The sequence below is a fragment of the Balearica regulorum genome, chromosome 2, assembly GCF_011004875.1.
Source record: "Balearica regulorum gibbericeps isolate bBalReg1 chromosome 2, bBalReg1.pri, whole genome shotgun sequence".
In the NCBI taxonomy this organism is placed as follows: domain Eukaryota; kingdom Metazoa; phylum Chordata; class Aves; order Gruiformes; family Gruidae; genus Balearica; species Balearica regulorum.
The window spans coordinates 32,386,279-32,411,012 of NC_046185.1; the positions used below are offsets into that span (position 1 = coordinate 32,386,279).

Sequence of the window (24,734 nt, forward strand, 5' to 3'; positions counted from 1 at the left end):
CAGGATTAAGGAGTGCATGTGCATGTGTGTAGCTAGTGCTCTTTTTTAATAAATTCAGTGCTGGAGGTCACATTTATAGTTTATGCAGTAATCTTTAAAACCAACCAGCCTAAGCACTGGAAAACACATTGCAGGGGTTACTCCTGTATTACCAGAGAAATAGGCTTGGTTTATTAATAGGTCTTATTTAAGTCTCATTTCCATGGTTTTACGACTACATTAGGTTTTCACCTCACAGAGAAGTAATGGAGCGAGAGAAGAGACAAGCCCTTTTTCAGTTCACAGAACCCCAATTCTTTATTAATCACAGCTTGCTCACAATGACATACAGGAAAATAGCACTAATGAAGAGTAGAATATGCAGGCAGCAACCTCCAGGGGGGGTAGGGACAACTTCAAAACTGCAGCTATTTTGGGGATGATGTGTTAGGTTTGGTGATACTGTACTTGGCACAAACACCCTGTCTAGTCATTCCTCCTGCTTCAGCCCTCTTAGTCCTAGATGTCTGTCACTAGGTAGGGTCAGCTAACACTGAAGAGTAAAGGTCATGACGAATGGAAGTCAGCAGTGTCAAAAAAAAAGGTAACAACTGGCTCACGGGTTCCAGGTGAAATATTCGGTAGCCTCTTGTACTATTAGACATGTAATGTGGTAGCATCAGATAAGTATCATAGATCATGGCACCTACAGATAAAGCCACTTGATGCTATCTATTAGTTGCTCCATCAATAAATTTTCAAGTGGTGAATTAAGCTCACTTTACAATTAGCATTTGTATGGCTGTTTGGCATCATCCAGAATTTGTCATAGCTTGATGGTTACAATGTGCCTCTTAAATTTGCCTCAAACTGATCCCACTCGCTTTCATTCTGTTGCACAGCTGTATTTGTTGCCTCTCACCTCAAAAAGCAGAAGCAACAAGTACTGCACGTGGCCATTTAACCTCAATTATATAGCACACTACAGAGTCCTGTAGCGTAAGTTGCATTTGAAGAAACTACATTTTAAGAGCCTTTTGTCTTGGACAGCTGAATGTGAAGTCACGATACCTGTGATCTAGTCACTGTTTCAACAAAGCTTATTGATGGCAAAGCAGTCTAGGTTATTAGGCAATGACTGGTCTCTAGCACCATAGAACTACTACTGACCTCGTGGTGGTTGGAATGAAAGTCGCAGGGAATGGAATTAGACGTGAGGTGCTTCAAATGAACAGACCCAGCAAATTCAACTGAGTGGAAATAGACAACATCAGAAGCCTGTTACAGGACATGTAAGATTATGAAATAACTTGCATAATGCAATACTTGTATTTTTTAACAAAAATGTAAGTATTTACAAAATAAGATCCAAGTTTTTTAAACATCAAGCAAATCATTCTGCAAAGAGACCGCATTGTTTTTGTTTTTATTTTTTGTTTCTTTTTTAAAGTTTTTTATTGAGTTCTTGATTTTTTTTTAAACCATGTCATACATTTCCCATACTGATATCGCATGATCCATAATAATATAGGCAGGGGAAGTTTACTAATGGTGGGGATGGGTCACATCCACCATTGCTGTTTTCAGCCAGACAGTTCCACCTGGAGCTCCTTGTTTCTACGGACCTCTGCGGCATGCCTCTCCTGGAAAATATCAAGAAGGGAAAAAAATCAAACCTCTTTCTCATTCCGTCTTCCCAGGGAGACTCCTGATGACAATTCGTTTAGGTTGTGCATTTGATGCCTGTGCAAAACTTATTTCACAGCACAACCATCTTTAAAGGATGCAGCTCAGTCTTTTATCTGATGTGCTCTTATAATCCTGGGCACCTCACAGAGTTTCATTTTAAAGGCCCTCACAGAGAGGTGCTGCTTGCAGCATAAAATGTGCCACGTGCTCACATTTACTCTTTGAATTCCCAGGTGTTAAACTAAATATAGGGAAGGATGAGTGGGCTTGAATTAATTGCTTGCACACTGTATGCACAAGTGTTAGTTACTGTGTTATCTATAGCATTTAGGAACCATATATAAAGGTCTGAGCATTTAGTTCCTCTAAAATGGGTCAATCTGAACATCTCAAATGTCCCTTTAGACACAATGATGAAGCTAGCTGTCCTCTCCATTCTTCCTCTGGCTGTGATGGAGAAGGGACACGGTTACCAGAAGTCAATGCTAGGCCCTTCTGTCCACTTCCAGTCGTGCTGTCTTCCCATTTACAAAGGAGTCATAATTAACACACACTTATTTGAGCCACTGTATATTCAGATAGGTCAGTGGAAATGGGCCTGTGGTCAGGAACAACAGCTGTCAAATGAATTTAGGAATGTTCTACTTGGGGTGTTTATAAAACTATTATTTTTGGCAGCTTCTGGGTTTTAGGGTTTTTGGTTTATGCCTCTCTCCTTTCAACTGTCAAACTATCAGATTTTTACCTCTTGTGTCTGATCACTGAAAAAAAACCCCAGACAACCAACTGACAAGTACAAGGTGACTACAGAAGCAAACATCCATCCCTAGCTGACTTCATTTTAAGGCACTCCCTAGGTATTTCCATGCATTGGAAGGTCTTTTACTGTAAGAAATTCACTGAAATCAACAATTACCTTTTTATTGTCTTTTTTAGTGTCTATGGATCACAGGCCAAGAGAGCTTATTGCATCAACTGACTCTGTAAATCACAGTTTCTGATAAGATCCATAATTCTGAATGCTAGATTTTATATGGGACTTGTTCCTTGCTCCTGTTAACTGCAGTATACAGAAGTTAGCTTTGATTGTAGGCACTTCTAGACACCAAAACCTCAGGGTGTCCACAGTTCTGTGTAACTTTTGAAGATTTGGACCCAGATATCTCACTTTTTTCCCTGCATATTCAGGGTTCACTTTTTTGCCTGACTATACAGGCAAACCTGTATAATCATGCAATTTTAAATTACTGGTCTGTACAAATGTTCCCAAATAAGTTATTGTTATCTTTGTTCAGAAGCCTTCTTTGTATTTGATGAACATATGCCATCATATTGCTGCGGAAACAGGGCTTAATAATCTTTTAACATTAACCTAGGACAGAGAGATGCTTCCGTTGTCCTTCCCGTTTCCTTTTGGACCTCAAGGATGGCTAATTGTTTTTTCCTTTTGTTTTCATAAGCTTTGGGATATGTGCCTGCAAACTAATCTAATGCAAAAATGTCAAGTAATCTGGGTACAGTTCTTAAGCACAAGAATTATCCCATTTGCGTAGTCACTTGTAACATCATCCTTTGGTTTCTGTTTTTTTCTGCTCTCTAAGACTTTTGTCTCCATCAAAGAAACAGGAGTGCTTATGGAGAAGATCTCACTGAAAGCCACTGAGAGCTATTTTCTTTCTGTTAGTCAATTTACTAACATATTAGAAAGTTCAGCACTGAGAGAAACAAGTGATCACTCATGTGCATGTTTCCCTCTCTCGTGTGGAAGTGGTGTTTTTTTGAGAAGGGCACACTTGGTCCTGCATGGTGGAGTTTGTGATTTACCTGTTTCCTCTGGCTGTACCAAAGATCTCCACAAGAAAATTTACTTTCTTTTATTTGCAAGACTTATGGAAGAACAGATCCATGTTGATGTATAGGAAAGATTTTTCCCCCCTATTTTTTCATTTTTGTCCTGTGAGAAACCAAGAACTACAGCCACAGGACAACTATTTGATTTGATTCATGACTCTTCTTAAAAGCTGAAATCTAAACACAAGTGACTTTCATTTGTTCACAGCACTTCTCAGAAGCTAGAAAATCAACCTCTCTCTGGAGACACTGCGGCGAAGGGCCATGAAGATTAAGGAACTGGAGCATCTCTCAATCTCTGCTATGAGGAAAGGCTGAGACAGCTGGGATTGTTCAGCCTGGAGAAGAGAAGGCTCCAGGGCGATCTCATCAATGTGTATAATTTCCTGAATGGAGGGTGCACAAAGCCAGGCTCTTTTCAGTGGTGCTCAGTGACAGGACCAGAGGCAATGGGCACAGACTGAAACACTGGAAGTTCCCTCTGAACATCAGGAAACACTTTTTCACTGTGAGGGTGACCAAGCACCAGCACAGGTTGCCCAGGGAGGTTGTGGAGTCTCCATCTGGACATGGTCCAGGGCAACCAGCTCTAGGTGGCCTTGCTTGAGCAGGGGAGATGGACCAGATGATCTCCAGAGGTCCCTTCCAATCTCATCCATGCTGTGAATGTGTGATTACAGAAGTTCAGTCTTTTTCAAAAGTGAGTGGTGGTTTAGATAGGCATCAGAAGCTCTGACTTAAAAATTGCTCAAGTGTAGCAACTGAGATAAGAGCTACCCACATCTCTTCAAAATATTGATTATATTTTCCTCTCTAGTCTAAGGTGAGGAGTGATGGTGTGGTTACCTTTTCTTGGAGACGTTCAATAAGAGCAGCTAAATTAGCTTCACGGTTTTCTTTGATCTGTTCCATTTTCAGTATCAGCTTTTCCTCTGCCATTTTGCTGAAGTTATTGTTCTCCTCCAAAGCCTTTTGAAGCACTTCTCGCTCATGTTCTCTCTTCTCTGCCAGATGTTTCAGCACCTGGGCCTCCTGGGACTGGAAACAGAAAGACATGCAGCTGAAATGAAATACTCACGTGGAGCAAAGTAAGTCCCACAGGGCAACAGTCCACTGAGTTTGGAAACTGCATAAAAGTTTGTTGCTTTGTTGTGACATGCACTGTTTGGAAAGATCACTTCTGTGTATAAACCAGATTAGCTTCCATAACAGGGGGCTTAGAGGCACTGCCTAAATGTGAGGTATGTATGTGCCTTAGGCAGCGGCAGAGAAGTGTCCAAAGCACTTCTGTTAACAAGAAATGCTGTCATGTGTTACTGTCCTGGGTTGTCTGGGTTACTGCGTGGTTGCTCAACCTCTGATAGCTGCAGTCTCTTAGCCATGAAAATTTTATTTGCAGAGATATGCAATGGAGGGCTGAAGCTATGTACAGTGTTAAAAGGGAGGTTGCCAACACAGGAGAGGTGCATTTTTCATCTAGGTTGGACTATCCTCTAATGTGCTTGAATAGTTAATAACAGACGTTGAAGTTTACTGCTGTGAAAGACAGAGAGAATCAATTCAGACAATGCTTTTTTCCCATGCTATTTATGTTGGGCTTCATCTCTTTGATAAGGAAGGGAAAAAAAGGGGTTTATTCTACAGAAAATAACAAAAAAAGCTATTTTTAGGTACAAATCCAAATTTTGCAAGGAAGATGAAAACTTCGGTAGGAATCAAATGGATGCAGCTTATGCACAATACTGTGTTATTTGTCTTTGTAAACTCATTGCTTAGAAGTTATTTATTTTAAATCAAATTACTAACATGAAACCACTGATCCTAGGAGACAAGCCAAAGAACTTGCAGCATTGGGCCCATCCTCCAGGCAAGTCAGCCGAAAAGACCATATGTTTCAGAGAGGTTATTTAGAAATGATAAACAACATTGTATGCTTTTGGAGAAAATAAATTAGAGGGAGCAGGAGAACCAAACAGAAATCAGGGAATGAAATATGGCTCTGGGAAGCTGAGTGTGTATTTCACTGCAGATCACAATGCACTGTTGCCATTGTTATCCATAAAAATGAATTAGTTTAAGGCCTAAATTAAGGGCTTTAACCAATAATTACAATTAGTGATAATGAATCCTATTAAATTCTATCATGTGGCTTTAAATGGAGTGAAAAAGGCTGCAATTCTTTTACATGAGCAAGATCCAACTAGGAGGAGAAAACAAGTATTTTAACGAAGGTAAGATGCACATAAAGCCAAATGCACTGATGAGGCAAATTAAGCAGATTCTAGAAAAGGCTGCAAAAGCCAGGCAGAACATTTTGCAGCAAGACACTGGAGTAAAACACATCTGGTTTGGCAAGGCTGTAATGGCTTGCTTGAGATCAGAGGAAAAAGCTAATTTCATCCATCTTGGCCACTTAATGCACTTGCTTTCACCTCTGGCCTGGTTGCAGTTAAAGGCTCATTTCTCAAACTGTGCTGATGGGAATGGTCTGCTGAAACAGTTGGTACCTTACAAAGGCTCTGCCTTGCTCTTACCTCCGTTACAGCATACGCTGAACAGAGAGTAACAGAGCAAGCGTTTTTCGGATCTTTGACTCAGGGAGAATAACTGCTGTGCAGACCAAAAGATCTTGCAAATGTGAACAACATGTCCCCAGACAGGTGCAGAGGGAGTTTGCACCAGTACATGTTAGGGGTTGACCTGCTGGGAAGCAGTGCTGCAGAGAAGGACCTGGGAGTCCTGGTGGACAACAAGCTTTCCATGAGCCAGCAGTGTGCCCAAGACAGCCAATGGTATCGTGGGGTGCAATTAATGAGTGTGTCCAGCAGGTCAAGGGAGGTTATCCTGCCCCTCTACTCTGCCCTGGGGAGACCACACCTGGAGTACTGTGTCCAGTTCTGGGCTCCCCAGTTCAAGAAAGACAGGGAACTGCTGGAGAGAGTCCAGCGGAGGGCTATGAGGATGATGAGGGGACTGGAGCACCTCTCTCATGAGGAAAGGCTGAGAGCGCTGGGTCTGTTTAGCCTGGAGACGAGAAGGCTGAGAGGGGATCTCATCAACACTTCTGTAAGTATCTGAAGGGTGGATGCCAAGAGGATGAGGCCAGACTCTTTTCAGTGGCACCTAGAGACAGGATGAGGGGCAGTGGGCACAAACTGGAACACAGGAAGTTCCACCTGAATACGAGGAAAAACTTCTTCACTTTGAGGGTGACCGAGCACTGGCACAGTCTGCCCAGAGAGGTTGTGGAGTCTCCTTCTCTGGAGACATTCAAAACCCGTCTGGACGCAATCCTGTGCAACCTCCTCTAGGTGAACCATTCTGTGATTCTGTGAGTTTCACTGGTCTAGAATGGAAGGAGGATGAGCCAGAGCGAAAAAAGAGCTGCGCAAAGAAGGAATTTTGTAGTCTAATTGAAAAATTGTAAAAGCCTCTTAAGTTTAAAAACATCAATAATTTTAATAATAATATAATAAAAATCAGTTTTGTGGAAGCAAAATATTTGATTTCAGATACTTAGCATTTAACAGTTCTTTGTAGGCTATTTAAAAATGTAAAAACTTATTGAAAGATTTGGTACAATGTGAAATGGAAATAATTGAACACCTTCATCTTGCTTTTACCATTTTTGGACCAACTTGAATAGCTCAGTTTGACCAGTGCTTGTGAAGTGATTCTGCATTTTCTGTTTAATTTACTGTTCAATGGCAAGCTTTCACCTAATTTTGAAAAAGTTATCATCATTAAATTTTGGTTGCTGATATGAATTTTGTGAACCCTTTGCTTAAGTGATCTAAAAGTAACTTTGATAATGTAAGAATCTATTTCCCTTCCTGTTGGGAGTTTGAATAGAAAAGATAGTATGGTATTAACTGTAATAGCCTTTCTCATGAAACATTTAAGAAGTGACTTGTTAATTTGGACAGCTAACATTTCATGGTGTTTAAATATGTATATATATAGTGTTATAAAATCAAGCATTTTCAGATTTGGAAAACAGACATTTCCAAGGACATATCCAGGCCCCATGGACATGCTATAATGAAAAGTTAGATTTGGACCGTGCCTATAAGCAGTATTTTTGAAAAGAACATTGAGCATGAGCAAAATGCCTTTGAGACTTTGGGGCACTTGCCCATTTTTCAGGATTTGTTTTTTTCCATTCAGACCCTTTGCCTTCTGGAACTGCTTCTTATTATCATAAATCCAGGAGAATAGTGAAAAATTAGAGTTCCATATCAAAGTGCACACAGTTCTGGAGGCTACGCTGGCAGACAACAGATTCAAAAGTAATTTGTCCACTAATGCATGATAATGAAGAAAATCTTTATACGCTAATTCAGTATTTACTGGATGCGAATCGCATTGGCACCAGTAAGAGTCTGAACGAAAGCTAAACCAGGCCTCAGGAACCAACTGCACACCCCTAATGCGATTTTCCTTTACGATATGCCTTAAAGAGCATTCCTTTTCCTCCCTCAAAATGTTCAAGGTACCCGGGACCGGTTCAAAACAAAGAGACCCCCTCCCCGCCACAAAACATCCACAGGGTAGAGTGTCATTTAGACTGACGTCCCTCTTCTAATGCTGTTACACCCCAGCTGTGAGTCTGCCTGTTTCCCTGGGGTTCGGGCCATTTTTGAAATCCGCTTACGACAATTTTGGAAGGTGGTTGGTTATGTTTTTGTACTGGATTGACAAACGATTTTCTGTTTCCAACACATTTGGCAAAAGAACTTGGCCACCCTGTCTGTTCAAAGTCTACACATCCAGGAATGGCTAAGTGAATGACCCCAGATACCTAGTGGGGCTCCCTTTGTTTGTGTTGGCTTTTAACTGCTGCGTTTAGGCTCCCATGGTCTTGATACAGGATTCCAACATACGTAGGAAGTTTTATTCCAAGTTTATTTTCGAGATTGTATTGTTTGAAATGCTGGAAAGGATATTTTCAAATCCTTGAGAATTGATGTTCTAACACACTTGTAAATGGGTTATGATATGTACTTTTTATACAGCTGTTGTGAGGAAATGAGTAAAAGAGGCTGGAAATGGGGTAAAAGATAAAGAAGATTAATAAGGAGCGAAAATTATGGAATGGTGGAGAAAAGAAAAAGTAATCCTCAAGGGGGAATATTCAGAAGACTTCTTAAATATAGCAACACTTAATCAATGTAGGTACAGCTGCAGCGTCTAATGCTAGGTGTAGAGGAATAAGTGTTGTAAAACATTCCTGGTACAGATACATTTGCTCCTAGAAATGTATTACTATGCTAAAAGATGGCTAATACAGGCAAACTTCTATGACATTCATGTCATATTTCTAAAGGATCACGTGTGTCCCCAGTTTTCAGAGACTAGTGCTTCAAAAGAAAATCCACATCTCATATTTAGTTGGCCAGAGATAGATGCAGACAACTAAACATTCACTTAATGAGCAAAATTATGAAAACTGGCTTCGGAGATACATATATTTTTTAATTATTACTCACAGGAAGAAAATTCTACTTATCTCAGTAACAGGTGTTTTATTTTCTCACATTTATCTATTTTTGATGTGTGCATCCAAATAGTGAAGTCATTTATGCAGAGATAAAAATTAAAGGATTACTTTTATCAAGAAATGGGCTCAGACAACTGCTTTTAAAATGGGAATTTCAGCTTGAATGCATTCACCCGACCATCTTAGTTACTAGGATGTATGAGGCACACTACCAGTCGTGAGAGCTCCACTTTCATAACACATTCATTCACTGGCTGGATTTTTTAAAATTAAATTGTTCAGCAGAAGCTGCATTAACCTTGGTATTCTTCAGTGTATTGTGTATTTAAGAGATACTATTAATGGAGCAGAATATGAAGACAGGATTAAAGGCTTCTACTGTAATGTAAATGCCAAGGTGAAGCCTAGGTATTAGAAAGAAATGGTGAGCTGAAGTAGTGATGTTTTCAGAGGAAGTAATTGAGGTTGGGATTTTTCCATGTAAAAGCAAGGGAACAGACTCAAGACCTCGCTCATGGCACTGGCTTCCTCAAACCTCTGTACTGTTACATCCTATTCCTCACTGGGAATGCTATTATTTGTATTCCATTAGCACCTGTCCTAGCTGTTGTGAGGACTCACTGTCGCCGGCAGTGTGCAAATACACAGGGAGAGGCAGTTCCTCTCCCAAAGTGATGGCAGTCTAAAGAGACACGAAGAAGAGGGGCATGATCCTGCTCTACGGGGTCACAGAGCAGAGGAGTGAAATGGCCATATGGCTGGAGAGCCAGAGACATCTGAATTGTAACCGTAGGTCAAGTCCTGCTTCTACTGAAACCAGATGGTGCAAAATTTTGTTTGAATTTAGATGAGAATCCTTTTTTTTGGTCCAGTCACCAAAGGACCTTTAGGCCAGGACTACTAAGAACATGAAGTAGAGTAAAAAAAATAAAAAGCCCATCCACAATGTGATTCAAGAAAACTCACTGCCTCTTCCTCAGCTGGCACAAAATTGCTGCTCTCAGGGTTGTGACTGATGGGGGTGAACAAGGCATGTTGGAGGAATGCAAGCGATATCACCTGAGCCCTCTACCTGATGTTCTCCTATCTGCTCATGAAGCACTTCTTGATCTGCTGCAGTCTGAAGCCTGGCATTTTAAAGTTAATGAAGATCAATGTCATTTTGTCTTATGACTGTTCATTAGCAGCAAAGCCCACAGTAGACTGTGGAGAGAAGCTTTGCCAGCACTGGGATATATGCTGTCTCTGCTCATGACTCCATGTGCTCTGAGACAGACCCTGGTGCCTAACACCAACCCTCTGCTAGCTGGTAGCAAACATCTTCCATGGGCACATATCCCACAGGCTTACGCTTTTTGGATGAGGAGCTGCGGAGCGGCTTGCAGTTTTGCCTATCTTTTGTAAACATTAGGAGTGAAGTACCACATATGGAAATGCTGTGGTGTAAATCAAAATGGGGCAGAAATACTCAGTTCTGGTGTTGATTCCACACATATTGCTGGGACCTTTAAATGGAAAAGCATTTCATGCTGTATTGCCTCTCTGCACAAGCACAGCTGAGGGCCAGCAGTAGCAGAAAGGGAGATGAGTAGCTGGGCAAGACGGGAGGCAAATGTCTCAGGCAGTGCCTGTCCTCCCAGCCTGCTCGCTTACAAATTACAGGAAACCAAGGACGGGAATAGGAATGAATTGGACGAACAAAGAAAGCTCTGCTTTTGCCAGGGAAGGTGCTGATCCTGGCTGATCCTCTTGCCTGGAGCGGCAGCTTTGTAGGTCCCATGCAATTTCTAGGAGGGGGCATTTGTTCCTCTCCGCCTTCCCTGCCTGGGTGAAGACTTTTCCCTCACAGCCTGCTGTACCAGGCGGTAAAGCACGGGTTGCTTTTTCAATGCCAAAGGTGAGATGGATCGAGAGTATTAAGAAGTGCCTCTGGGCAGGCTGTGGGGCTGGCTCAAAGGGGCAGCGAGTCGGGTGCTGAAGCCGGACGCAGAGTGCGGCCACGATGCTGCAGAGACGCCCCGGGCTGCCTGCCTGCTCCAGGGAGCACAGCAAGCCTTGCCCAGGCTAGGCTGCACGGAGGGCTTATCTTGCAGCATTTCATAGTAATGGTATTAAAAACTCATATAGCTATAAGTCTATATCCAGCCACATGAAAGTTAAAAAATATGACTGTTCTCCTGCATCCTTTGTGGTGCTAAGCACTAGGGATGAGCCTGATTCAATTTCATCCCAATACAAAGCCATTAAGAGGATTTAATTAGATATGATTTCTCTCCCATAATCCAAAGTCCAGTAGAAATGTGCGTCACTTTAGTGTTTCATTTTTATGCTAGTAAGTTGAATATGGACAATAAAGATATATAACTCGACATATGGCTCTTGAAGTCTGTACATCAAATATAATAATAGCTGAACATTCATGACCAATTGGATAAAAATCGATAAATGTTAAAGGTTCTGTAACAAATAAACTTCTGCTGCTTACAATGTCACTGTGCTCTAATTTTTCAAGGGGGAAGGATGAAAAAATCTTTCTGATTATCCACCAAGGTGGGAAAATATAGCACACATATGCCAAAAAATTAATGGGATAATAATGACATGCTGTAAAGAGGATTCCATAAACAGAAAGGACAAATCTGTAACTAGCCAAAATGGGTCTCACTACATGGTGTAAAAGGAAAAAATGCCTCAGGTGAAACTCTTGGTTTGGTCTGAGAGTATGAGGTCACAGTGACTGTCAAGTGAGGTTGACAAAAAGGGGGAGAAAAGGAAAGAGCCCTGTAAAAGGTTATAAGGGAATAAACAAGAATGATAAACAGGAAACAGCATAAGCAGGAGACTAGAAGTGTATGTATAGCTGTTCTCATGAGTTTGAAAATTTATTAATGAACACTGCCTAATTAACAGAGCAGAACCTAATTCTTAAACAGTGTGAAATCAATTAATATTTTTTTCCAAAAAGGCAATTCTTATCCATTAGTTATACTTGATTTTAATTAGAACTGCGCTGGAAGGACATGATCTAGAATGATCATGCCTGACAGCTGCTCTACATAGATTGAAAAGTATGATAACAACTGCCATGCTGGATGTCAGAAAAAGTTTGTCTGGTTTGTCTAGCAGCAGAAAGTGGAAGATGCTTAGGGAAAGTGCAGATGAAGTTGGGCAAATCTGCCTGGTCCTTTCCTTGGAAGATAGAGATATATATGTATGTAAATATATGTATATATATAGTTTCCTAGCTTTCAGCAGTCACTAAGTTACATATTTTCTGAGCCAGAGGTTGCATTCATAAAATCATTTTCTACAAGGTAGTGCTCTATCAATTTTGCTATTATCTTTTTGAAATAAATAATATTTTAATAATCTCTGAATAGTCTGTGATAACAAATATAGCTTGATTAAACAACACATGAAAAGGTGATTCCCTCTCTCTGTTTTGAAATTGCTGTCTGATGCTTTCATTGAGTGTTTCTTCTCCTCTGGACTGCGTGAAACAGAATATAATTGTTCCTATTCATCTTCTCATTATCATTCATGACTTTGTAGACTCCTATCTTATCTTCTGTTTGCTGTCTCTTTCCAAGCTGAAAAGTGGACTATTTAATTTACCTTCTTAAGGAAGATGTTCTGTTCCTCTGATTGCTTTTTTTACCCTTCTCTGCACTATACTCTTTTGCAGGCCAAAACTGAAGGCAATAGTTGAGAAGTGGGAGCACCAGGGATTTTAACAGTGAGGTAATGAAGTTTTCTGCTCAGTTCTTTGTTCCTTTCCCAGCTGCTGCAATGCTAATGTGGAGGATTTTGTCTATTAAAATAACTCAGTTATATGTTCATTCAAAACAAATACAGTACCAAGGGGAAGAAATGGCAGGTGCCTGTATTGCTATCACTGATTACCAGTTTATTGCATAATGAGTTTTTCTTTAGGAAGAAATGAACAGTAATGAAATCAATGAAATTAAATCTCTGGGACAGTCAATTTATATTTCCCACTAAGTATATGCATAATATCAGGCTTCTTAATTGCTGCCATTTCATTCTGTGTCCATATTTTTTTCTTGAGTATTTGTAGTCAGTACAGAGGCACTTCACAGATTCAGTCTTTGGGGCATATCGTCATTTGGGTGTGTGAAAGCTAATGCTTCTGGGCAGGTGCTAGTGCAAATGCATATTCCTTTCACATACAGTCACGTCCTTTTACTAAAATGAATACTTTGGAAGAAGTATTTATTTGAAAGCTCTTAAAGTAAATAAAGACCTCTGCAACACATTAGTCACAGTGAAAACCAAATAAATAGCAAAGTTGTGCTAACCTTTGTGAAGAATGTGTAACAACCCTTCTAAGCCCTATGTGACAAACTTACTGATTATGAAACAGTGTCAAAAAGGAAGGAAAGACTTACTCTGTTGATAACCCCACAAGACCAACTTCCAGCACTATTCTTACTGTCTGCTAGAAAAGTCTCTCTTACTAGCTAACTACTGCCTTCACCCAAGTGTGTGGTGAATGATCCAGAATGCTCTTTATTCAGGGCTGACATACCTCTATATTGCATAAATAAGGCATTTAAGCTGCCTTTGGAGTAATTTCCATGGGCACTACTAAGAGTCAAGATCTGGTAGCCCAGACAGTAGCTGTTTGAATTGCACATCCATCTCTTAAACTTAGAAGGATTGCACTGGTTTTTGGCCACTATTATATATACTCTGAATGAACCACTCACACTCACACAGTAAGCATGCATATTTGAACCCACTTGGGTCTCCTATCCAAAGCTATCTGGATTTTGTGACACATACTTCCCAAGCATCAAAACCAGTGAGGTTTGTTTGCAAGCTGCTGAAAGAAAATAAACTCATCTGTTTCTTTGCACATGTTAATAATTTTTGTCCGTGCAGGCCACTGTGAGTCAGTGATGGCAATGGAAAAAATACCAACGGATGGGAAACTTGGCTATTATTCTGTACACTAAGTCAGGTCTAATTACTTTTTTTAAGGAAAGATACCTTTCTCCTCTCCTCTGCAGCCTCCAGCTTTTTCTGGATCTCCTCAAGAGAGAGTTCTTTCTTCTTTGGAGAAGCTAAAGTTCGTGGTGCTTCTGAGACTGGAGATGGTGGCTTTAGGATCAGTTCAAAGGCCTGGCCCGAGGCACGTTTGTTGATTTGTTTCACTTCCATGTCTGCACAATAAAGTGAGAAATGGTAAGCCCTTCAATACCTCAGCAGTATTGAGGAGAGAAGCAGCACAGACGTTAGTGTGGGATCAGAAGTACAGACAAAAGATTTAGCATCTTTGCCTTGGGCATTTTAAATGCAATGGCAGATTACGGGCTGAAAACTGTTCTCAGGAGAAGTACATTCCATTTTATCTGTAATAGCTTAATTATACCTTAATCTCATAAAGATACAAAAGTACAGCAGTTTTGGAAGCTTATTGGGGTTCTGTGTCATTTCACACCCCCTGTGAGCAGTGCCCAAGCTGATTAATTTTTTAAGCATGCTTTCATCTTTTCTTGGTTTCCTTGGGAATTATGTCAGCTGTGATGAGCTGTAATTTTCAAATGGGTAGTAGGAAAAGTAAAGCTCAGTATGAGATGGCTAGCTTTAAGAGTTTAGGAACAATATCCAGCATCACAGGTAATACACAGGTAGTACAAAGATAATAGCCAAAACCAGCAAACGAATTGTTAAATCAGCAAAGCATCTACTGACTAACATTATGGACTGGGACAGTGAACTGAGTCATTCCCCAGCAGTAGCACATTATCTGACCTGCAGGATGATTTCCAGAGAAAGTCACTCACCATCATATTTATAGATGTTCATGTTGCGAGGTTCAGGGTAAAAACAGGAGCAGATCAGAGAGAGCATGGACAGCTCCTTCATCTTTTCCTTGTAAGCTGAAACGAGAGACCACATTAGCACGCTTCACTTCCCCAGCTCCTTCTTAGCAAATTTCTGACTGAGGTGACTGGCTGGGGACCAGCAAATCTGCTCCATCATCCACCAGGCAGATTTCTTTAGGATATTTACATTTACCTATTTCTTCTGAACATTAAGCCTTTACCAAATCACACATGAGATGCTCAGTACTGCAGAGACTGCTTCTGATCTCCCAAATGACCTCAGCCTTGGTTGTAATGCAGACAGTCCTCTCTGGTTTATAGAAAGTTAATCTAGCTTTAGCATTGGAAGAGTGCCATGACTCCACTCTCTCCTGGCAGGTGGAGAGACATGAAGATCTTACAAATTCTCTGATGTATCCAAATGCAATTGGGAACAGTTCTGAAATGCTGCCCATGTGTTGTCATAGGCAGATGCTAAAGACATTATCTGTTACAAATGAAAATGTCATCCAGATAATTAAAAATAAAACCAGAAAAGAGGATACATTTATCAAATCCTTTGCATAATGTCCTTAATATGCGTAAGTACTTGAAACAAAGCTTTACCTTCTTCACTTACTGGCCAAAACATGTTGCTTCCATACTCAGGTCTAATGCATATCAGCTGATGCAATAAATACCCTTGTAATTTACCTTTACAGTGTTACCTTTACTGACTTTCTAAGGCCTATAGGCCCCAGTCATGGACTGAGGAGGACTTGGTCTAGAAATGGTGATACCAATACCTAACCATTAAACAATGTTCTGCATTCACCCTTTCTAATTGCTATCATCTGTAAGTAGGAAAACAGTCTTGTATCTGATCACTTGGCAGGTCAATGACAGAGCTCAGACTAGAGCCAGCTCCTAAGTCCTGGGGCAATACCCTAGTCACTGCCCACACTGCATAAAGTATATATGTTGAGGGGGGAGGTGTGCTTCAAAATTCATCTTGGCACACACAAACCCTGCTACTATCAAAATCCTATCTACAGAGACAGACACACTTGATGCTAGCACGTGAAAAGATGGCTTAAAATGTAACTGCGGATTAAAGTATTGTACTTAATAGATTAGACCAAATTAGAATCATAGAGTCATAGAATCTTTAAGGTTGGAAAAGACCTCTAAGATAATCAAGTCAAACCGTCAACCCAACACCACCATGTCTACTAAACCATGTCCCAAAGTGCCACATCTACATGTTTTTTGAACACCTCCAGGGATGGTGACTCAACCACTTCCCTGGGCAGCCTGTTCCAATGCCTGACCACTCTTTTGGTGAAGAAATTCTTCCTATTATCCAATCTAAACCTCCCCTGATGCAACCTGAGACCATTTCCTCTTGTCCTTTCCCTAGTTACTTGGGAGAAGAGGCCAACATCCACCTTACTATAACCTCTTTTGAGGTTGCTGTAGAAAGCGGTTAGGTCTCCCCTCAGCCTCCTCTTCTCCAGGCTAAACAACCCCAGTTCCCTCAGCCGCTCCTTGTAAGACTTGTGCTCTAGTTCCTTTACCAGCTTTGTTGCCCTTCTCTGGACACACTCCAGCATTAATCCTTGATGTTACCAAATGAAAATTAGACAGCCCTTTGATCTTCAAATTGTGGATACCTATGAAATTGTCATTCAGCCATGGATGCCTTTGTGCTTTTTGAATTTGATTTTCCTACTCAGAAAGGCCCCCGAGGCTGATGAGGGCTTGAGATCCTTTGGGTGCAGGTCAAAATGGTAGTATTTGAATGACCCATCAGTTCAGAAATGGATTTCTAACTGCCAGTGGATGATTAAGTAATCTAATTAAGGTTTGCATGGGGGTCTCTAATAATGGACACTAAATAACCCACCTAAAGGACATATAGCTTTTTGGAAACGATTGGTGAAAGCCAGCATCTCAGGTCAAGAGTGTACTGAAGATTTTGCTTTCTGTGAACTAAGGTTGTCAAGGAAGAACTTGGACTTGACAAGTTTTTTTTGTTTGAAACATAAGTACCAACTTGCAAGGAATAAGTAAAAAATCCTTTGAAGAGACAAATCATGTCCAACTGATGCCTGTTAATAGTCAAACATAATGATATGTTCATTTAGGCCTCCACCCAACAAAGCATTTAACCACATGCATCATTCTAAGCACACAGGTGTGATTGTCCAGACTGTCCTTTGAGAAGGGCTTGCCCAGCCAGCTGCCCACACCACCAAAATTGGATCCTTTTCAGCAGGGAGGTTGTGGAGTGGGAGCTCATGAGACCCTATATGCTGCCTGGGAAGAATTCACATTGATGACACAAGCTGAATTCTTGTATAAGGTCTGCTGAATCACTGTTACGATGTCTAACTTGAAATATCTTTATAGAAAGAGGTATGCAAAGCAGTGTCCTAGGAATCCAGCCTTTTGGGGCCTTTGTTATTATTTTTTATATTTGCTTGACATTAAATATGTCTTGTTTTCTAACAGCGTTTAAAACAATTAGAAAAAGTTGTTTGTTCTCCCAGCCTGTCATCTGCAAACCATGGCTGGAGAAAGATAAGAACGTGCTCAGCTCTCTTTCCTTTCAGCACAATAGCTGCACTGAGAGCACGCTGGCAAAATGATTGTCCTATTTCATTCTGGCCACTGACAGAATTAGGATGACTTTCTATGCTTTACAAGCATTACATTTTCTTTTTTCATGGTATTGATTTAGTCTCCATTTGCCCTAGAAAGTCCTTCAACTATAGCTGGAACTTGGCTTGAATACTCACAGCAAGTTCTGGAGGCTGCTGCAACTCTGGGAACCAAATAACCTGCCGTGCTGACAAAAACTGTCTTTCCTGTTGGAGACTTTAGGGTGAGGTCCTCAAAGGAACTGAAGACCTACACACCTCCTCAGGTATCCAACATCAGCATTGTGATGACTTGTGCCCCTTGACCAGGCAAAGAACAGCTTATTTGGCAGCATTGAGTAGCAGGAGTCCTGCATTGCTCAGCTGTCATTTCCTTAAACTGCCAAACATTAAAAAAAAGAGAAAAAAGAAAAAAAAAGAAAAAAAAGGAAAAAAAAAAAAAAGAAAAAAAAAAAGGCAGCAATGTCAGTCCAGATAGTGGTCTGACTAGAGTGGCTGGCCCCTGTCACACAAGTTAAACAGGGAAATAACTGTGCCTTCCCAAATCCTGAGGAGTTAGTCTTTTAGCCGTGGAAGCCTGTTCTCTCAAAAAGAAATGTTTTTCTATTAAAAAACCACCACACTTAGGCCAGAAAGCCAGCAGCACAGCATTTATGCAATCTGCACAGGACCTCTTATGTTAACTGAAGTAGGCACAAAAATTATGTCTTATAGTGGAGCTTTTAAAAACCCTTGAAGACAAGCAGTGATTGCAACAAAGTTTATTTTCCAAATGTGTTTAAACTGGCTTGCTAATTATATAGCTCCTTGTGCAGTCATGTAGGGTACATATCATTCCATTAACTGTGCAAGTTAAATGAAGGAAAGTAAATGATGGTAATCGTAATACTACAAAAGCTTTGATAAGGAAATTGCTAGGAAAGAACAATGTTGACAAAAGACAGCAACAGAATCTTCTTAGTTATATCCAGCAAGATTTAAATGTTTAGATGCATTAAAACCTTCTAAGTTGGGCAAGAGCAGAACACTGATTTTTGCTAAAACCAGAAGGGAATTCAGTATTAGCAATTCTTGCAGTTTTGCTGTGAATATCCTAGAATTTACAGGTCATCTTAATTTCTGAAGCTGTGTGATTATTGCAGAACCTCATCTATTTTTTTAAAAATAAATCCTCATATTCAGAGTTGCAGAGAAAACCTTAGAAATACTATCTAATGCCCCAAAAAGCTTTGACAGCTTCAGAGAAGAAGAAACTCAGATAGCTTTGAAACTCAAGAATGCATGTTTTTTTCCTGAGTCCCAAATGGACCTTAATATAATTGTTTTAAACCAATCTCACCATTTTCTCAAACTTCAGGCATTATTTTTAACAGCTGTGTTTAGAGAACATTTCTGTTCTCTTTCTTTGTGGGCTCTTTGCTTGATAGTCCAGGTAAGATCATCTGGAGGCTTTCAAAGGCGCCAGTGCTACATCTGCATGAGCAAGCAGGGAAGCACAGCAGGACTGGATCTCTGGGGGGAAACAATTCTAAGGACCCTATGCCCATGCTATATATATTTTGGCAGTCTTTTCTTTAGACTAGTTTGGTCCTATGGTTTGAACAACCATTAATGCCTGGAGCATAGCCCATGTACTACTATCGCACATCTTCTAGTTTCATTACCAAGTAATCATAGAATCCTAGAATCACAGAATCACAGAATGGTTCGGGTTGGAAGGGACCTCAAAGATCACCTAGTTCCAACCCCCTGCCATGGGCAGGGACACCCTCCACTAGACCACGTTGCCCAAAGCCTCATCCAACCTGGTCTTAAACACTTCCAGGGATGGGGCATCCACAACTTCTCTGGGCAGCCTGTGCCAGTGCCTCACCAGCCTCACAGTAAAAAATTTCTTCCTAAGATCTAATCTAAATCTACTCTCTTTCAGTTTAAACCCATTACCCCTTGTCCTGTCACTACACTCCCTGATAAACAGTCCCAGTTTGTGCACTCTGAGATTGCTCTGCAATGTGAACCAAAGCATGGTCAGCTGGGGTGTTTTGATGATTCTCTTTGAAAATACTGTCTTGGTCTCAGAAAATATGCTTATTCAGATTCATCCCATATTCCTCCACTAACAATAAAAAAGTAGTCCATCGCCAGTCCTGCAGCTCACTTTCCCATTGAGTAAAGCTAATAGGGGAGAGTGCCATGACTGCCGTTTGAAGTCAGCAACCGCTTATTTGTTGCTGGCAGAAATAGGAAGACTAGGGAAAACACTGGTAAAACCACCTTGTCTGTTCTCATCTGTTATCCAATAGCTATAAGGAATTTTTTTACGGTTTACGCTGTAAAATGAAAATCTGTCCTGACTGACAGGCCACAGGCAATTTGGGTCACATTTTGTTCCTTGGCAAAGCACAGCTAGGACAGATTGCTGTGTCACAGCAGAGACCATTATTCATAAGCAAGACTATTTTTAACACATGAAAGCAGAGAGATAAGTGTAAATGTTAATTATAATTAACATCTGATGAAGGCAAATCTGTTGATTCCTTTTGCCTTACTGAATCCAGTCTGCATATAATAAAGTGTTACTGATTTTTGACATTTCAAGACCCACTAGCCAGCTAGGTCTTGAAGTTCTGCACACCTGCCAGGAAACAGAAACTGGTACATTGCCCATGATCAAAACGTGCAACCCATGCACGGTTCAGCCCCATGTTCCCTTGCCAGGTGTCTGTGAGACAGCCAGCTTCCTGAGAGTGAACTGAAATCCTGCTTTGTGTTCTGCCTTGGAAGAAACTGCAGGAGTAAGAAATAAGATTAGGTGAAGCATGAAACGCAAGGTACTGAAGACCTACCACAGCCATCCTTTACATTGATTTCTCACGGCTGTTGTTGACAAAGCAGTTTGTTACAAATTTCACTTTGTTAATGCTCCCTTTGAGGTGCTACAGGTTTTGGTTGTCAAGTCACAAAAAGCCATGTCATTTTGTGAACACCAACAAGCCAGTAATTTTATTTACAATCCATTTTAGTAGTGTGCTGCATGCTTTTCTGTCAAATGAAATGGTGTTACATGATCATAACTGTAAATGTTTCCCCATAGCTGGTGGGATCTTTGAAGAAAGCTGCACGATGAGTGCTGGTAAAGTGGTGAACTAGGATTGGGACTAGTACATGGGACTCAGGGGAGTAAAACTTAAGATGGGGCATAAGTGATAGGGATTCTACATATAATTTAATTTTTGGCACTCATCTGAGATATACGTATGAGTCTGGGATTCACTTTAATTAATGCTGGTCATCTAATATTTAAGACAGCTGATTTGCAGCAGTCATGAAAGCTTTCTTTTTAGTCAATGGAGAGATAAGGACCACCAGAGAGTGATTGGTCCCATTTCAAGATAGATGTCTAAGATAAATGAAAGAGGTTGTCTTAAGGCCAATGAATCTCCCTCCGTTGTCAGAAAACCTAAGGATGTTTATAGGTTTATGGAGTCACCAGTGATGGAGGCAATGAAAGCAAAAGTGCATCCCTTATGTTCAATCATGAATGACATCTCATTTTGGTGGTTCACACAGATGGGGCTTATTTTGTGACTGTCTCTCTGAATGCAAAACACTGCTCAAAAGAGCATTTGGTGTGAGTCCATCTTACAACCTTATGTACACGTGTGCTTTTCCAGTTTCCTCAACAAAAATAAGTGTCCTGGTTTCAGCTGAGATGATAGAGTTAGTTTTCTTTCAGCCAGTATAGTGCTGTATTTTGAATTTAGTATGAGAACAATATGTTGATAACACACCGATGTTTTCAGTTGTTGCTAGGCAGTTGTAGTGTCTACACCAAGTCAAGGACTTTTCAGCTTCTCACACCCTGCCAGGTGCACAAGAAGCTGGGAGAGCACAGCCAGGACAGCTGACCCAGACTGGCCAAAGAGATATTCCCTGCCACAGAACGTCATGGTCCCTGTATATCACTGGGGAACCTAGCCGGGAGGCAGGATCACTGCTCGGAAACTGACTGGGCATCAGTTTGGTTTTTTTGACTTCCTTATGTGGTGAGCAATTGCATTTGTGCATCACTTGTTTTATAATTCTTATTCTTATTCTTCTTCTTCTTCTTATTATTATTATTATCTTCCTTTGCTATCCTATTAAATTGTCTTTATCTCAGCCCATGATTTTTTTTCCATTTTCCTCCACATCCCCTTGCAGGGGGGGTGAGGGGTGAGCAAGTGGCTGTGTGGTGCTTAGTTCCTGGCTGGGGCTAAACTACCATAATGTTGCTTTAAATTGTACTAACAGCTCATGAGCTGAAAGCAGAGGCACTTGAGATGAGGTGGACAGAACTGCCTCTTTAATGCCCTACAGTGCTCACCTGTTCCTCTGCTGGGAAAGGTGGCATGGGCCCTCACTCACCTGCGGCCATTCTTTGGTGACGTCTTTTAAATCACACTTTTCATATACTGCAATGCAGTTTAATAAAGAGACGAGTATAGAGTTTTGGTCATGTCCCTTGCCCCTGAATTTTGTGACATTTCTGTACCTAGACCATAGAGGAAGCAGGTACTATGAAAAGGAAACAAGAAATAGACAATGAGGAAAAGAAATTGTGAATTATTGAGTTTCCTCTGTCAACCGTGACTCTAGCATTTCCTACCATATGTCCAGAAAATGAGAAAGAAAGAAAGAACTTGGACAGATCTAATCTGAATTTGTGGCAACTGAGAGTTTTAAAAAGTAGTTTTAGGCATTAATTTCTGTAACCTTCATGACCATTCTGAGGTCACTAAAGCTACCCAGGTTTTGGCAGAAGCATTAGCAATTTTATTCTCTCCAACAAGAGATCCTTTTAGCAAACGGCTTTAAAACGGCTTGGGATGGAATCAAGCATCAGTGTCATTCATAAAAGCACAGGGTGGCAGTGAAATCAGGCAGCACTGTAGCATCAGTTTCTCAAAAGACAAAAAAAGATGCAAGCAACAGATCTGACCCTTCAGCTTCCTATTGACCATGTCAAATTGTACCAATGAACCCTGTCCCCGAGTGCAAGCCCTTGCATGCCTTCTATAGCATAGTTCAGGTGGCAGCACAGCATCTGGCTGGAAAACCCATCCCAAGGAATACACAAGCAGCTGTTTCCTTATGCAAGACTGCCCAATAGTGATTTTCTTGCATCTACGGTGTGTAGATGCAAACACATGCAAATGTGCAGATTAGAGGGTGGCAGAAGTCTGAGTGAAAATTGCCCCTAAATCCACTGCTTAATCACTGATCATGACTACGGATTTTTGGACAAAAATGGACTACTCCAGACGTCATGTCTATGATTTTTACTTAATGTGTGTGATTGGATTCAAATATCTTTGTTCACTTTATTTTCTGATGTCAGAATGTTAAGATGTGAAGTTACTATTTTGTATTAATTCAATTTATGTAATTTTCACTGCTGAAGCCATGAGAAAATCCCTGAATGTTATGGTCACCTGTGACATGAGTCAATGAGACTATTTTGTCAGGCTAATGCAACCGCATTGTCAAAATAATGGAAGGGTTTTTTTGAATTTGGAAACAAATGATCTTGTCATGGTTACTCAAAACAAACAGCAATGCAGATGCTTTGCCATAGTCACTATTAGAGAGTCCTGGGCCAGATTGTAATGTCTGTGTACAGAAATGAAAACACACACATTTCCTTCCATTGTGGAAGGAATACAGATGTGTGCCAGTTTAGAGCTTGTCAGTGCACTCAGGGCCCTGATTCATAGCATCCCCATGTTGCATGCTGGTGGAACCATGGGAAGAACAGAAGTAAGCCAGACAAGAAAGCTATGGATAAGCATCTCCTTCTTCTCCAGTTCTGCAGAAACTAGTCCATAGCAATGGCAGAGCCAGATGCTACACTCTCTTCTCAGCCAACCCTTTGGAGAGCCAATGTATCATATCAGCATGAGGAAGCTCTTAGTAGTTCAGTTCCAGCGGTCCTCCAGGACTGAGGGGAAGGCAATGGAGCCTAATGCTAATACAGAAGTCTGTGGCCCTCCTGAAATCCATTTGAACATCAGGGAACTTCAGCCAGGGTGAAAACAAAAATTCCAGAGATATTTTTTTCCCAGAGGGAGATGACCTCCTTCTTTAAGGTCTGCCTTGACTTTGCAATTTTTTCAAGGCATCTCCTCCATATTTCTCTCCCTACCTCCACACCCCATCTCCCTTCCACCAATTTTCTTCCCATTGAGCTTTTTATGTGGGAAAGGATGTGAGCTACTAAAACAGACTCTGTAGACAACGGAGAGGATGAACAGTGAGGCTACAGTACTCCTAAGACGGCTTTACTTCCTGATGGTTAACTAAAACCAACTGTTTAAATTTTTTGCAGTGAGAAGTTCTACCCCTGTTCGTCATATGGTTTGGCAGCATCCTGATGTTTAAGATGCTGAACTTATGCCTACCTTCACAAGAGGCCATCGCAGCCATAGATAGTTCCTGATACACTATTATCATCTAAGTGGGAAAGTCATGTAAGCATCAATAGCTTGCAAATCTTTAAGGCAGCCCCATCCAGTAATCATTCTACTATCTTCTGTCTCCTGTATTCTGTGGAAGCACAAAAGACTGTGGAAATTCAGCTATGGGATGATGTGAACCAAAGAGATTTTCCTGAATGTGAACTGCATGGAAAACCAAAAAGGGAATCGGTGGTAGCAGCTGCACCAGGAGGAAATAACTCTCCTTTCTTGGCTCACCTTACCTGCTTGAGAACTGTTGTTGATTTTGTTACATACACGCACACGGGGAAAACAGTCTCTTTTGATGGGTATTGTAGCAAGCTTGGGTCTGTCGTGTCTTATAGAAAAATGCTCAATTTTACTTTCAGTTTAGGACTACTGATAGAGTAGTAGAAATGATTCTGCACATATCATTATGGGTTTGAGCCTATCATTAATTTTCCTGTTCTTAAGAAAAATCCCTATCCACTGAGCTATCACTGAGAGTCTTACATGAATGATTTAAGGATAAAACCTTAAGCCCTGGAATTTTTGAATGGGCGGATTTGCTGTCCGTGATTTAATGCTTACTATGTGTAATGTATTTTCTTTGCATCGTATGCCTGAAGGGGTGTCACATGCTCTTTTGCCAGCACACAGAGCTGTTAAACTCTTACTTCTGAGACAGGTTACACATAAAATGGCTTAAAAAGCCAGATATTTCACTCCAAAACTTCCACTAACA

The 24,734-nt window shown here is 40.8% G+C and overlaps 1 protein-coding gene across 1 annotated transcript in view; it reads right to left on the reverse strand.

Annotated features, from left to right (window-relative positions):
- Nucleotides 1-270: 270 nt before the first annotated feature.
- The window catches only part of STMN2 (stathmin 2), a 42,914-nt gene continuing 18,450 nt past the window's right edge, over nucleotides 271-24,734 (reverse strand). The window contains exons 2-5 of the mRNA XM_075743846.1: nucleotides 14,830-14,925; nucleotides 14,033-14,205; nucleotides 4,366-4,557; nucleotides 271-1,622 (exon numbers count right to left, since the gene is read on the reverse strand). Of these exons, the coding sequence (XP_075599961.1) occupies nucleotides 1,563-1,622; nucleotides 4,366-4,557; nucleotides 14,033-14,205; nucleotides 14,830-14,925 (521 nt within the window). The 3' untranslated portion in view covers nucleotides 271-1,562. The remainder of the gene's footprint in view (nucleotides 1,623-4,365; nucleotides 4,558-14,032; nucleotides 14,206-14,829; nucleotides 14,926-24,734) is intronic.